The sequence below is a fragment of the Bufo bufo genome, chromosome 4 (genome assembly GCF_905171765.1).
Source record: "Bufo bufo chromosome 4, aBufBuf1.1, whole genome shotgun sequence".
Lineage (NCBI taxonomy): Eukaryota > Metazoa > Chordata > Amphibia > Anura > Bufonidae > Bufo > Bufo bufo.
In genome coordinates, this window is record NC_053392.1 from 323,197,912 (window position 1) to 323,214,056 (window position 16,145).

Genomic DNA, 16,145 nt, shown 5'->3' on the forward strand with positions numbered 1-16,145 from the left:
TGGTTACCGTAACTGGAAGCAAGGAGGCCGCTGCCCGATTGACTTCAAGCCTGTGTGGAGAAGCGCGCCGGGCAGGGGATAATACAAAGTTTTCAGCCACACTGCTGGCTACACGCAGGTACTGCTGGAGGCATGGGAGGGTTTTGGGAGGTGACAGGTTCCCTTTAAATTTCAACCCCATACTCACCTTCTCCATGCTGCACCATTCCGGCTCCCTGTCACTTCATTGGTCTTTCAGTCCCTGTCAGGGTCACATTTACCACTGCAACCAATGATTGGCTTCGAGCTATTATATACAGTACAGACCAAAAGTTTGGACACACCTTCTCATTCAAAGAGTTTTCTTTATTTTCATGACTATGAAGGCATCAAAACTATGAATTAACACATGTGGAATTATATACATAACAAACAAGTGTGAAACAACTGAAAATATGTCATATTCTAGGTTCTTCAAAGTAGCCACCTTTTGCTTTGATTACTGCTTTGCACACTCTTGGCATTCTCTTGATGAGCTTCAAGAGGTAGTCCCCTGAAATGGTCTTCCAACAGTCTTGAAGGAGTTCCCAGAGATGCTTAGCACTTGTTGGCCCTTTTGCCTTCACTCTGCGGTCCAGCTCACCCCAAACCATCTCGATTGGGTTCAGGTCCGGTGACTGTGGAGGCCAGGTCATCTGGCGCAGCACCCCATCACTCTCCTTCATGGTCAAATAGCCCTTACTTTCAAAGTTTTCCCAGTTTTTCGGCTGACTGACTGACCTTCATTTCTTAAAGTAATGATGGCCACTCGTTTTTCTTTACTTAGCTGCTTTTTTCTTGCCATAATACAAATTCTAACAGTCTATTCAGTAGGACTATCAGCTGTGTATCCACCTGACTTCTCCTCAACGCAACTGATGGTCCCAACCCCATTTATAAGGCAAGAAATTCCACTTATTAAACCTGACAGGGCACACCTGTGAAGTGAAAACCATTTCAGGGGACTACCTCTTGAAGCTCATCAAGAGAATGCCAAGAGTGTGCAAAGCAGTAATCAAAGCAAAAGGTGGCTACTTTGAAGAACCTAGAATATGACATATTTTCAGTTGTTTCACACTTGTTTGTTATGTATATAATTCCACGTGTGTTAATTCATAGTTTTGATGCCTTCAGTGTGAATCTACAAATTTCATAGTCATGAAAATAAAGAAAACTCTTTGAATGAGAAGGTGTGTCCAAACTTTTGGTCTGTACTGTATATATATTTTTTATCAGTGACACATGTACAGCTATGAGCTAGTAAGATTGTATATACCCTTGCAAAAATAAAACCATTGAGATCATCTGACCAAACGTAAAAAAGATGCATCATATGCATTATAAGGTAATTATATATAGGATATCGCACTAGGAAAAATGGAAACCAGTAGGTGCTCCTGTAAAATTGAGACCACTCACTCAATAAAATGAAAAATAGAATTATATTAGATACAGGGCACTCAAGAGACCGTGACCATGTGGTTACAACAAATATATAGTTTTATTGATGATAAAACAGATAAAATAGGAAATAAATACAATGTTGTATGATCAGAAATAGCATATACAGTATAGTGGGTACTGCAATGATTATGATCGCTATATTCAAGCTATTGAAAAGTCCGCTGGGTGTAAATTGTCATAAAGAGCGGACCTCAATGCAATGACCAGCAAATTATGTTGTTCTTCAGTATCGCAATCACTAAAAAGTTCAATCCAATACTTATGTGCAGTCTTTGAAATAAATACCTGAGTATGGTAGATATAGACCAGAAATCGGATATCCCACACTTAGTTGCAGCGGCGTCCCGCCGAAACAGAAGTGGGTAGCGGCGTCCCGCTACTAAATTACTTGCAAGTAAAAGTTGATTATAATCGACCAAACCTTAAGATGTGACCACTCTCCGAAATGTGCCTCTGTTCGTGCAGCACTTGTGAGATCAGGAGATTGCAGACGGCTCTATAAATCGCTGTTCAAGCCTATGGACCTCCGCTTTTTGATGAAAATTCCGCAGTAATGTAATAACGGAAAATTTCGTCGGTAAAGGTCCACCTCTGCTCTGTAAGTTGGTCGATCTTCGGTACTTAGGTCTTTCGGTACAAAGTTGAGGGGTGTCGCACCAGAGGCACATTTCGGAGAGTGGTCACATCTTAAGGTTTGATCGATTATAATCAACTTTTACTTGCAAGTAATTTAGTAGCGGGACGCCGCTACCCACTTCTGTTTCGGCGGGACGCCGCTGCAACTAAGTGTGGGATATCCGATTTCTGGTCTATATCTACCATACTCAGGTATTTATTTCAAAGACTGCACATAAGTATTGGATTGAACTTTTTAGTGATTGCGATACTGAAGAACAACATAATTTGCTGGTCATAGCATTGAGGTCCGCTCTTTATGACAATTTACACCTAGTGGACTTATCAATAGCTTGAATATAGCGATCATAATCATTGCAGTACCCACTATACTGTATATGCTATTTCTGATCATACAACATTGTATTTATTGCCTATTTTATCTCTTTTATCATCAATAAAACTATATATTTGTTGTAACCACATGGTCACGGTCTCTTGAGTGCCCTGTATCTAATATAATCATATGCATTATAAAGGAACACCAATGTTCCAATGCCTCAGACAAAAACCTTCTAAAACCAGCTGTCTCAGAGAGGAAAAGATGAAAGAAAAAGGATAAAGCTGAACATACTCTATCTGATTTTATGTGGCTGTATATAACTTGTCATTAAAGGGCATCTGTCAGCAGATTTGAACCTATGCAGCTGAAGGCATCTGTTAGTCCCATGTTCGTATGTGCCCGCACTGCTGAGAAAAATATGCCCACAATGCTGGGTTTTAATGTGTGTAAATTAGCCTCAAGGGAGCGACTGGGGCATTGCTGTTACACCTAGAGGCTCTGCTCTCTCTGCAACTGCCGTACCCTCTGCACTTCGATTGGCAGGGCCAGGTGTGATGACGTTTTCACTGCAAAGTGCAGAAGGCGCGGCAGTTGCAGAGAGAGCAGAGCCTCTAGGTGTAACGGCAATGCCCCCGTTGCTCCTAGAGGCTCATTTGCATTTATTAAGACTTAATTTTTCTCCCCAATGGGGGAACATATGAACATGGGACCAACACAGATGCCTTCAGCTGCCAAGTGCACACGTAACAGGTCAGCCAGTTTCATAGGTACAAATCTGACGAAAGATGCCCTTTAATAGTTGAAAAGGTTGAAGACATCGCTATATGTCACATCAATCAATCACCAGCAATGCACAGATCGATCCCTGCCCTACTCTGTGACCTGTGTGGAGGCCGTTGAGCATTGAAGAGTTCACGACTGTCACATCATTCTATTGAGGCTGACCTGTAATTTGTCACAAAATAGCTTCTCAAATATGCCACTGACAATTTTCCCTTTAGGACCCATTCAGATGGCCATAGAGCTTTGCGGATCCGAATTAATCACACATTACAGCACGGATACTGGGCGCGTTCGTTCTGCAATTTGCGAACCGCACATGGCCACAACCATAATAGAAAATGCCTATTCTTGTCCGCGATTAATTCAGCAGCAAATCTTGTGTCATAAGAAAACAGCACGCAAAGACACTGACAGCAGCACAGATATCACTACTATTTATTTGCATACAGCTCCTTGGTCTCACAATCATGAATATGTATAATATTCTAAAATCAGCAAAAATCTATCTGGAAACAATTTAGAAATTTATGCATAAGAGACATTGTCTATATGTTATTGCAGATAACTGCTTTGCTTGTAATTTTCTCGGGATCTTACAATCATGTGCTGTAAGGCATGTTCCAATCTTTTTATATATTTAGAACACAGTTATTTACGTAAAAGGGATACGAAATTTGCTCAGAGCACCAAGTTTACCCCTAAACTCTATACAGAAAGAGCCTTTGTCATCAGGGTCGGACTGGCCCACCAGAGTAACAGAGGATCCTCCAGTGGGCCCAAGCTCTGACAATAATGGACCCATAATAAATAAAAAAAAAGACCCCTTAAAGTCTGATATACACAGGGGGAGGGTCCTCAATCATTTTCTCTGGTGGACCCAAAGGACTTGAGTCCAATGCTGGTTGTCATTGCTTTTCCCCAAGATCAAACTTAAGCAGCTGGATGAACGTAAGAGAAGGTTATTCAGAAAAGTGCTCATGTATGTGGTTCTGTGCAACAATTACAGCAAATTGAGAAAAATCAACATAATAAATGTATTTGATTTATATGGACTTTTCCTTTAAATGCAAGAACAAGTCAAACAGAAGAAAGAAGGCACAAGTAATTTTTACAGAACTTTCATTGCGGAGGCCACTGCCTAGTAATGGTAAAACTGGCCAATTTTTTTAAATTCCGACAAAGATTTGATAACAATTCAGTCTAAGAGATGAAACAGATGCTTCATAAATCAAACTAACAAAAGGTCTATGGTAAAACCACCTAAAAATCATATCAAAGTTTATAACATGACACCTTCAGGTCAAAGTCACAGAAACAAAGATTGTAGACTGCAGTAGTTGGCTAATAACCATAATACCAATGTTAATAAATTAAAGATAATGATCCCGATATTATGAGGACCAATTACCCTACAAGTTAAACAAATTACGGGAGAAAAGCGGACAATGGTGGCATCAGGTGTGCCTCTGGACGTCTCCCCTTCCCAGACCGAGGAATGCTGCATGCAGTATTTCTCTGTCCAACTTGTGGCTGGTGAAAAGGTGACCAGATATTAGAGCTTTGTGATCAGTTGTGTTAGGCCTCTTTCACGCGGGCGTTGCGGGAAAATGTGCGGGTGCGTTGCGGAACACCCGCGATTTTTCTGCGCGAGTGCAAAACATTGTAATGCGTTTTGCACTCGCGTAAGAAAAATCGCGCATGTTTGGGATCGGTGTTCTGTAAATAGTATTATTTTCCCTTAGAACATGGTTATAAGGGAAAATAATAGCATTCTGAATAGAGAATGCATAGTAAAACATCGCTGGAGGGGTTAAAAAAATAAAATAATTTTTTTTTACTCACCTTAGTCCACTTGTTCGCGGCCGGGCATCTCTTTCTGGCTTCATCTGATCTCTGTGCAGCAACAGGACCTGTGGTGACGTCATTCCGGTCATCACATGGTACGTCACATGATCTTTTACCATGATGATTCACCATGGTAAAAGATCATGTGACGTACCATGTGATGACCGGAGTGACGTCATCAAAGGTCCTTGACCTATAATTAATGCTCACCACAGGTCCTATTCAGTAAAGGGGACAGAAGGAGATGCCGACATCGCGATCAAGTGGATTAAGGTGAGTTAAATGATTATTATTATTTTTTTTAACCCCTCCAGCGCTGTTTTACTTTGCATTCTGTATTCAGAATGCTATTATTTTCCCTTATAACCATGTTATAAGGGAAAATAATAATGATCGGGTCTCCATCCCGATCGTCTCCTAGCAACCATGCGTGAAAATCGCACCGCATCCGCACTTGCTTGCGGATGCTTGCGATTTTCACGCAACCCCATTCATTTCTATGGGGCTTACGTTACGTGAAAAACGCACAAAGAGGAGCATGCTGCGATTTTCACGCAATGCACAAGTGATGCGTGAAAATCACCTCTCGTGTGCACAGCCCCATAGAAATGAATGGGTCAGGATTCTGTGCGGATGCAATGCGTTCACCTCCCGCAACGCATCCGCGCGGAAAACTCGCTCGTGTGAAAGGGGCCTTAAACTAATTCAGAGAACAAATGGCTGTGCACAAAAGACCAATATGAATCAGCTCTTACAATAGAAGTGTACTGACACTTATTTTTTATTTTTTTTTAACCCCTCCAGCGCTATTTTACTATGCATTTTGTATTCAGAGCCCGAACTTCTGTGAAGAAGTTCGGGTTTGGGTACCAAACATGCTGATTTTTCTCACGCGAGTGCAAAACGCATTACAATGTTTTGCACTCGCGTGGAAAAATTGCGCGTCTTCCCGCAACGCACCCGCACCTTTTCCCGCAATGCCCGTGTGAAAGAGGCCAAAGGGGTTGTCTCATATTGGACATTGGGGGCACATCACTAAGATATGCCACCAATGTCTGATAGGTGCACCTATCCTTAGAACGGAGCCTGCAAAGTGAAGGAGGGCACACCATGCATGAGCAGCCACCTTCCACATTTATTTCTATGGGAGTGTCAAAAATAGCCGACGGGCTCGGCTATTTTTGGAAATCTCATTGAAGTGAATGGGAAGTGCACCGTGCAAATGCGGCCAATGCTCCATTTACTTCTATAGGGCTAACGGAAATTTTCTGCACTCCCATAGAAATAAATGGAGGGAGATTGAGTATGCCTGGTGCTCCGTTCTAAGGATAGATGCGGGTCCCAGAGGTGGGACACACAGCTATCAGACATTGGTGCCATATCGAAGATGAGACAACTCCTTTAAGTCTTTAATTAAACTGAATTTGATGGACAGTGGCAACTGGCAAAGATAAGGCTCATCAATAGTCACACTAAATGTGTATTATGTTTCCTATGTAGAAGTGAAAAAGATCATTGGCAAAGTCTTCACTGTGGTAAATTACAGTTAAAGTGGTCACAGTTACAACTGTCTATAGGATCGATTGTAAAGTGTATTTGGCAAATGATGGTTTTTACACACCACTACCTACAGTAAACATTGAGGCACCATGAAGCGCATGTTCTTGTAGTTCATGTTTTGGCAGGTGTTGTGAACATACAAGGCCCAGGAGATTGCTGGGTCCTAATATAGACACCAAACACTGCAGTCTTATCTCCGTCAAGTAGTGCAAATTCCTCAGTAAATTGGTACACATATCTCCAATGTAAACATTAACAGGAATGCCTGATTGATGTTACCTGCATAGGGCTCTGTTCACACTAGAGGATCATATCGGTGCTTTGACGGCTGTGTCAGAACCATTTTGAAACAGATGTTAATGAATCCTGGCGAATCCCACTGACTTTTAATGAGTAAAAATTATTTTTTTCCATAGTGTTGCAAGCAATGCTATCCCTGCAACAACAATTTGGTGAACAGGAGACTTACACTAATGTGAACAGAGTCTAGGGCTGTGATGGCTAATCTCCGACACTCCAGCTGTGGTAAAACTACAACTCCCAAGATTTACACTTTCTTGGCTGTTCTCAGAACTCCACAGAAATGAATGGAGAATGCTGGGAGTCGTAGTTTCACCACAGCCGGAGTGCCGGAGGTTAGCCATCACTGGTCTAGGGTAATTCTGAATGCTCAGACATTTTGGATACTTCATAAAGGTTTTAATTCATTCCTACACAGTAAATCGTACTATTTATTGTTTCTCATTCAATTCCTATGTAGTATTATGTTTTTTTTTTAACACTTTGCATTGAACAGTGCAATGAAATCAAGAATCAATGGTAATTACACAAAAGGCAACTTGAAATAAGGCCAATGTGGCTCTGCATTTCCAGTGCACCCAGTTAAATGTACAAGCGTGTTGTGATGGAAACTTGACTCCTCTCCGGGAAACATAAAGCAATTCCTTTACAGTTCAGAATGACTTCACAGCTGTTTTTACAAAAAAAGTTCCCCTGGTAGAGTTGTAAAGGTCGGGTTACTTCAAGACAAGGTCACTCAGAGATGTAGAGACCTCAGTATTCACTTGGGCAGACACACTGGCTGGAATAATGTTGAGATACAAGTCATATTGTTGGTCCATGCCTAGGTAGCTGTCACTCATGAGATACAGTGTGTAGATGTACCTGATAAACAGAAGTAAAAGAAAAAACATTTCAATATCACCATAATAATTGTTGGTAATGCAATCTGTATTAGTCACTGCCACTTACCTTCCAGTGTTCTCCGGAGTGTAAAACGCAATGGACACCGTGCTTCTGTTTCTTACATAGCCCATTCTCTTAAGTGCTACAAGCTCCTTCTTGTCCACCTCTCCCAGGATTAAAAACCATCCCTCATCCTTTGCTTTCGAGAATCTGGGAGCAATTGCTTTACTGTCTTGCTTTCCCTGAATTGAATACAACACAATCAAATTAACAGTTTAATGTATTAATGTCAGGCGGACAATAAAAAAAAAAGAAAATTACCGCTAGACTATTAAACGCATACCCATCAAGCTACATCAACATGTGCGTTACAGTATTCTGGTAGTCTGTTCTGGCAGAAGAGCAGATCACTGAAGTTATATCCAGCACAGCAGTATTTTTCTGTCAGAAAGCCGGCATTCATGCCGGAAACCCAACAGGTCCCAAAATAGTGAATTGAAATCCAGTAGGCCCTGACGTGGTCGGGCGATGCAATATATAGTAATTCCGGTAGTCTGCTCATCTGCCGCAACAGACTACTGGAATACTGTGACGCAGATGTGAACCTCACTCAGTCAGTAAACAAATGTGAGATTGCATTTATTAACCCCTTAGGGACCGGGCTCATTTTCACCTTAAGGACCAGGCCATTTTTTGCAAATCTGACCAGTGTCACTTTATGTGGTGATAACTTTAAAACGCTTTGACTTATCCAGGCCATTCTGAGAATGTTTTTTCGTCACATATTGTACTTCATGACACTGGTAAAATGGAGTCCAAAAAATTCATTTTTATTTATAAAAAAATACCAAATTTACCAAAAATGTTGAAAAATTTGCACATTTTTAAGTTTCTATTTCTCTACTTCTATAATACATAGTAATACCTCCAGAAATAGTTATTACTTTACATTCCCCATATGTTATTAATTTACATTCCCCATATGTCTACTTCATGTTTGGATAATTTTGGGAATAATATTTTATTTTTTGGGGATGGTACAAGGACCCAATGATTTGAGCAGGCACCTTGTTCCGATCACCGCCCGCAGGTGATCGGAACTACACAGGACATACAGGTACGCCCTGTGTCCTTAAGTACCAGGACATCAGGGCGCACCTGTACGTCCTATGTCCCAAACAGGTTAAAGGGGTTGTCCGAGGAATTTTTTTGTTCTTTGTATGTTCTTTGTAATAAAATGTAACGGCTTTATCATGCACTTACTGCATCTGTAGTTGCTCCTTTCTCAGATTTTACTGAGGGTGACATGACCTGTGATGTCAGCTTCTCTCCCTGCTCTGATGATGTTTCGTGCACAAGCCTGAGAGAGCAGATCTAAGTCTGTACACGAGACATCACAATGCTGGACATGCCGCCTGCACTGCCGTCTTCTGCTGTCTGCCCTGTGTCTCCCTCCAACTGGATACTTCTGAATGGGTTAATCTTTCCTGGAGCACAGACTCAGGGCTGAAGGCTTTACTGAGTAGCTTCAGGCAGTGAGGAGACGAATGCCTGGCACAGGAGCTGACAAAGGAGTTCTGCAGAGCATTGCACAAGAACAGGTAGGGGGAAGATCATGTGTGTGTCAGCTGTGTCATTGTACAGCTGGGACTTGTAGTCCTACACATACAACATGCTGCTGAGTATCCCAGCAGGCAGACATGTCACTTAGGGCAGCACTTGTATTCACTCCCTTTGCAGAGCAGGGAAAGGGGCAGAGATTGTTGTTATTGCAGGTAAACAAAGGGCCAGAAGAGAACCAGGGAAATGAGGAAAAATATATTTATTTTTTGTTTTTTACCTAAAACTTGCCTAGTTCAGTTATATATTGCTGCCTATCAGATTTATGGTGCTATATATTTCTTTTTCATAACTCGGACAACCCCTTTAATCAGTTTACACTTGTTTTTAGCATAAACTGAGATCCAAAAAATCGAAATTTGCACAAAACTTTGCTCAGAACTGAATTTGTAAAAGAGTGCATAGCTTACCAGGAGGGGGTATGGCCTAACATGGTTCAAATTTTTATACAATTCTATGCCTGCTCATGGCATTTCCTTTTCATATTTTAAAGGTACACATTAGATATAAGTTGGTTGATAGTTGAAAAGCAGTTAAACAAATATCTAGTGAACGTTCATTTCACAGACATACTGGCTTTTCAGATTGCCCATACACATCCTATGAAAGCAAGTGACTGACAAAAGATCTTTCTGGGAACATCCTTAAAGAAAGATCTTAGAACGATCTTTCTAAAAATGAAAAATCTTCCATCTGACTATTTGCTCGAAAATATTAAACACAGCTGACTTTTAAACCAATAATGGTCTGTCATCAGTCGCCTAAAACTATTGTTTGTTGTAAAATTTCACCTGATGAGCAATCATTTTGGTTGAAATCATCCATTTTGATAAACTTTAGACTAATGTGTATGGGCACCTTTACAATTCAAAATGTGCCAAATTCATTAACCCCTTAGTAACCACCCATATGCCTTTTTACGGCTGTCACTAAGGGGCCTTAGGCTGGGCCGCCGCTTTTTTACGGCGGCCTAGTCTAAGCGCTGCACGGGTCCCGAGAGCCGTGGCCCTGCTCTAACATCCCGAACCGGAAGGAGTCCCGATCCGGGCTGTTTAACACTTTATGGCGCCCGCCGCAAGTAAAGTGCTGACAGAGTGAGCGGACTCCCTCTGTCTCCCATCGGCACCCCGCAAATGCGATCGCGGGGTGACGGTGTGTGTGAAGGCTGCCTGGGGTCTGATGTAGGTCGCAGACCAGCCTTCAGTAATTTCCAGCAGGCTGCACCTCTCTGGAGCAGCCTGCTGGTCAATGTCAGAAGAGCATTGACATTAAAATGCAATGCACTATAGGGATAGTGCATTGCATTTTAAAAGCAATCAAAAAGCTGTCCGTTATAGTCCCCTTGTGGGACTATTAAGTGGTAAAAAAAAGTAAAAAAACAACAAAATTTATTCAATACAAAAAATCCCATTAAAAATAGAATTGCTAATTTATTCTTAGTTGCCACCGAAAAAACGTAGTAACAAGCGATCAAAAAACGCCATTTACTCCAAAATGATACCAATGAAAAATACAAGTCGTCCCCCAAAAATCAAGCCCCCACACAACAAAAAAAAGGGTATTTATTGCAAAAAAATAGTAAAACGTAAAAAAACTAGATGTATTTAGTATCACGGTAATCGTACTGACCCAGTGAATAAAGATATTATGTTATTTATACCGAAAAATGAACGCCGTAAAATTTATAACGTAAAAACGCAGTGGCAGTATTGCTGTTTTTCCCATCTCCCTCCCAGAAAGTCAATAAAAGTTAATCAGAAAGTTATGTGTACCCCAAAATGGCGCCATTAAAAACTACAACTTGTCCCGCAAACAACAAGCCCTCATAAAGCTATATAGACGGAAAAATAAAGAAGTTATAGTTCTTGAAATGCGACGATAAAAAAAGGAAGAAAAACGCTTGGTCAGTAAGGCCCAAAACAGGATTTAAAGGGAGTATGCCTTTTAATAAATACGGCGCTATTCACTCCAACAAACCTTTTTTTTAGACTGGTGTATGAAGCATCGGTCTTAATAAATGTGCCCTAATGTGTACATATTTACAATATAAATATTCCAGTTCTTCTACTCACCCAACCTACTTGTAATGATCCTCTGTAGTTTGTGAGGTTTCTGACCCTGCTCCCCCCCAACATATTTCAGCTGACACATTTAAAAACCTAGTGCCCCCCCCAAAAAAAATATAAAAAAAAATTGATAACCATGGGACAAGTTCCTCCATAGTCACCTTGCCTGGCACTGTCAATCAAGAAACAGAGGGAGGAACTAGCAGATAAAACAGGAAGAAAAGGGTGCACAGAGTGATTTTGGTCCACCCTGGAGCACCTACCTGCTCATTTACATAAAAAGTTTTCAGATCGCTAAGAGAAATGTATCATTACATTCAGCTGATCTAGCCCTACAGGGCATTGTGCAGACTTTAACTGTGAATTATTTTGTTAAAGATTCCCTTTATTTGAAAGATATGATTCCAGCTTCCTAAAAATATTGAACTTTTATTAAGGCCAGTAAAATCCCAAAAAGACGACACATGCACAAAGATAACGCGTTAAGTTAGCGCTTAGCTTTGTTTCTATGATTAAAGTGGTATTTCGGTTATACCAAGTTATCTGCTGGATAGGGGATTACTATGAGAGAGGAGGGGGTCCTACCACTGGGACCCCCACCCCACGAGAATAAGGGCCCCATACCCCCAGGACAGGGTACAGGTAGCGGCTAACTCCAGCGCTCCCATAGAAATGAATGGAGCGGCGGCGCACTTTTTCCACCAACTTTCAGTCCATTTCAGGGGAGCTTCACAGGTTACAGGGGTCCCAGCTGTAGGACCCCCATTGTTATCCGTTATCCAGTGGACAAGGGATAGCGTGTTATAACCGGAATACCTATTTAAGCACTAGCTTGTTAGCCTTAAAGGCAATAGCTTATGTGCACGTGTCGTCTTTTTTTGGATTTTATTGGCCTGAACGATAATTCTATATTTTAAGGAAACTGGAATCGTATCTTTCAGTCTGATGCACTGCTTTCGCAGTGATTCTGTGCAAACCTTACACTTACACACAGGTGATCTGGACACTGGTGTATTTCTTAGACTCCCTTTAATATATGAAGCCAATGATCTGTATGACGCACTGACCTTTCTGTATCCTGTCCGGATCCTGTGCAGATTCACTTGCAGCACATATTCCTGATCAGCATGTAATGCAATCCATTTTTTCTCCTGTGCGCCTGGAAAAATGACCGGTACGGAGAGTTCATTGTATGCTTTGACTGGATCCTCCCACCATCCTTTAATGGTCATCTGGACGTCAATCATTGGAAGATTTGACACAAAGCTCCATGCCTAAAATGAGACAGGAAAGTAGAATAATAGTAAGACACTGTATTCAGCAAACACTAGAGACGTATTAAGAGCGTTTCTACGTTTTTGTCACAATGAGAGCTATTATAGGGTCTGAAGACAATTCATGCTTAGGGATGCAATCCCTTGCAGCATGGATGAGTTTTCTAAGGGATTTCTTGTGCATTTTTATCTGGCTGCTAGGCAGAAACGTACAGAGGCTTGGGGAATAAAACAAACAGTATCGTGTATACTATCCCTGCACAAGCGGCTGCCACGCATTTCAGTTCTTTACAAGCTGATCAAATACCGACGCCTGTTTATTATTTCTGCTCATGAGGTTGCTTGTGTAATAAGGAAGCCCACGGCACACATATACATCTATCTGTTTGTGTACATATACAGATAGACTGTGGAAATGTAGAAAAGGGGGCATATATGCTCACAATATCTTCGCAGGTACCAGGAACACCAGCCAAACATATTTATCTGAGGATTAATCTTCATCTATTGAATCAGACAAGGACACCACCATGCATACAATTATTTAATTAGCAGCCAAATCCTCTTCCAGTTAGCAGCCGTTGCAGGCATACTGATGTGGCAAAAGATGCAAATCTCGCAGTAGTACTGCTTTTTATCATTACTACTGCAATTAGCACTTAAATTGATGCTTTAAACCTGCTAATTTCTGGAATATTTCAGAATTTTGATGTTACCTGGGATCGCCTCACAGTAGAGTCAGCACCAGATTGCTACGCAAATTGAAGTGCTTTTCAGCCAAATAACCATCATCGTATCAGACAGAGCCAATTTGCATTTGGTTTAAAAGATAACAGAATGATAATTTATGCAAATAAATTAGGTAAGTTTACTTCTGAGTTCTCCCCGAGCTAATTATAACAATGTCCTAATAATCTTCCATCGCATCTGAAACTTGCGCGCAACTTCCATTACGGCGGAAATAAGGTAAGTGAAAGCTTGTTCCAATTTGTGCAAATTACCTTTACTCTGATTCTTTTGTTTTGTTTTATAGTAATTGAGTTCCTCAAGTAGACATTACATTTTTATTGAAATGTTATTCATTCACACTCCTTAGTTGTAAGAAATCTGGGTTCAATAAAATGGATTACGGGGAAATGGAACAATCAATCACAGAATGTCAATGGTAATGTTAATGACAAACCCTTAACTGTGCTGTCAATTAGAAAGATACAATATGATACAATAAAGAAGTCTTATAAATGGCTGCACAGAGCTCTCTCATAGAGCCTTAATAGTGGAGAAAAGTAACAAAAGTCAATAATAACAGTTATATATATATATTTATTATTGACAATAACTTCAGGCCTTCTATCACCCTTACACTGCTAGAATATCCCAATTGCTTTATCACTATTTTTTTTATAAATTGGGGCCTACTATTAATAAAATATATTTACATGACTCAAATTTCTATATGTTCCTAAATTCCTATGAAAATAAATATGCAACAAACTATGCATTTAATCAGTTAAAGGGGTTGGCCACTTTCTGGTTACTGTTGATCGATATGTTTGTAAGATTACTATATGGCACTTACTAATATAGCCTTTGTTGAAATTCTGCCCCATTTTCTATATTTCAAAAGGTATTCTCCCTTGATGCAAAGTCTTTTGTGCTGTCCACACAGAGGTCTTGTCCATAAGATGGCGTCTGATGGAGGGTCATGTGATCAGGCAAATCACCTCCATGTGATCCTCTGTTCAAATACACTGCACCTGACATCCCTACTTGATCTGTTGGGAATTTAATTCAGATACAGTGTGCTTGAATGGATGAAACATCACACGGAGGCGATTTGCCTGGTCACATGACCCTCCATCATAAGCCATCTTATGGACATTGATAACAAGGGGTATGCCTTATCTAATGTAGAAAATGGAGCAGAATATCAACAAAGGCCATATAATCATCTCACAAACACATTGGTCAACAATAACTAGAAAGTGGCCCACGCCTTTAATTATACAATAATAATAATAATAATATAACATTTTTATTCTGAAGCTATAGTTGGTACATTTCTACCGACTCTGGTTCCTTTAATCTAATGTTGTGCCATCTATTATCTATCTGTCTATCTATCTATCTATCTATCTATCTATCTATCTATCTATCTATCTATCTATCTATCTATCTATCGTTTGTAAGCTCTCAGGAACAAGTGTCTTAAACTTTTTTTTTAATATAGTGACATGGAACATTTAAAAAAAAAATTATAAAAAATGTTTAATGTAAAAACTTGATTTTACATTAACAACAGGTCTTTTTCTGATCAAACACTTCGTTTAAATAACCTATTCTCTAATTATTATACTGTACTTTTATGAATAAGTATTTCATACACTAAACTAGGCTTAGGCAGGGTGCTGAATCTTCTTAAGGAGACCAGTCCTGTATGAAAAGTTACTGGAAGCATTTTATGGTATGGAGGATTACTCGCAATGCTTCATGGGAAACAAATATGCAAATAGGTATCTCCCATGGAAGAGAACCATCTTGCTAGTGCCAAGTGGCTTCCTATGAGTCAAGACCCAACTTTCCAACAAGCCTTGGGATTTGACAAAGGAATATAGCCAAGTAAGATATCCACACATGGACAGCTGTTTCAGGGTACTTCTCATTACTGTGGAGTAGGATTCTGGCGGGCTCAGTGTGATGACCTGGATGCAGCTTAGACAGGGTGCTGAATCCCCTTAAAAACTCAAGTCCTGTACAGGGGCTTATTGGCAATGCTCTATGGGAAACATCCAAAGAGGTATCTCCCAAGAAATAGAACAATCTTGACAGCACAAACTATTGGAAGTGGTGCCCTACAGGAGCCGCTAGCAAGATGTTTTTTTTTCTTTGGAGATACCCCTTTTATATTTGTTTCCGATGGAGCACTGACAATAAGTCTCTATACCATGGAGTGCTTCCAGTAAGTCTCTAACAGAATTAATCGTTTAAAGGAGATTCCATGGAATAGCACTAAGCCAGCCAGAATCCTACTTCATACTGATGAGGGGCAAGCTATATTCCTAGCCGATATCTGGCTTGGCTATATTCCCTTGTCAAATCACAAGGGATGAAAAAAAACAAAAAAAACAAAAACACAAGGGTTGTTGGAAAGGTGGACCTTGACTCATAGGGAGCCACTTCCAAAAGGTGGCGCTAGTGAAATGGTTATCTTTCTAGGGAGTTACCTCTTTGCATATACACTAAAATACCTGGGAGAAAATAATGAATGTAGGTGGAAGCAGTCACTAACAATAGATTCAATGAGACAGTGGCATAAACACATATAAAAGGTGTACAATGTATTCCGACACTGAGAATTACACCATATACACT

General features: G+C 40.4%; 1 protein-coding gene across 1 annotated transcript in view; it reads right to left on the bottom strand.

Annotated features, from left to right (window-relative positions):
• Positions 1-7,395: 7,395 nt before the first annotated feature.
• Positions 7,396-16,145, bottom strand: part of ASCC3 (activating signal cointegrator 1 complex subunit 3) — a 742,201-nt gene continuing 733,451 nt past the window's right edge. Inside the window, exons 40-42 of the mRNA XM_040428803.1 lie at positions 12,567-12,773; positions 7,880-8,055; positions 7,396-7,792 (exon numbers count right to left, since the gene is read on the bottom strand). Coding sequence (XP_040284737.1) covers positions 7,645-7,792; positions 7,880-8,055; positions 12,567-12,773 — 531 coding nt within the window. The 3' untranslated portion in view covers positions 7,396-7,644. The remainder of the gene's footprint in view (positions 7,793-7,879; positions 8,056-12,566; positions 12,774-16,145) is intronic.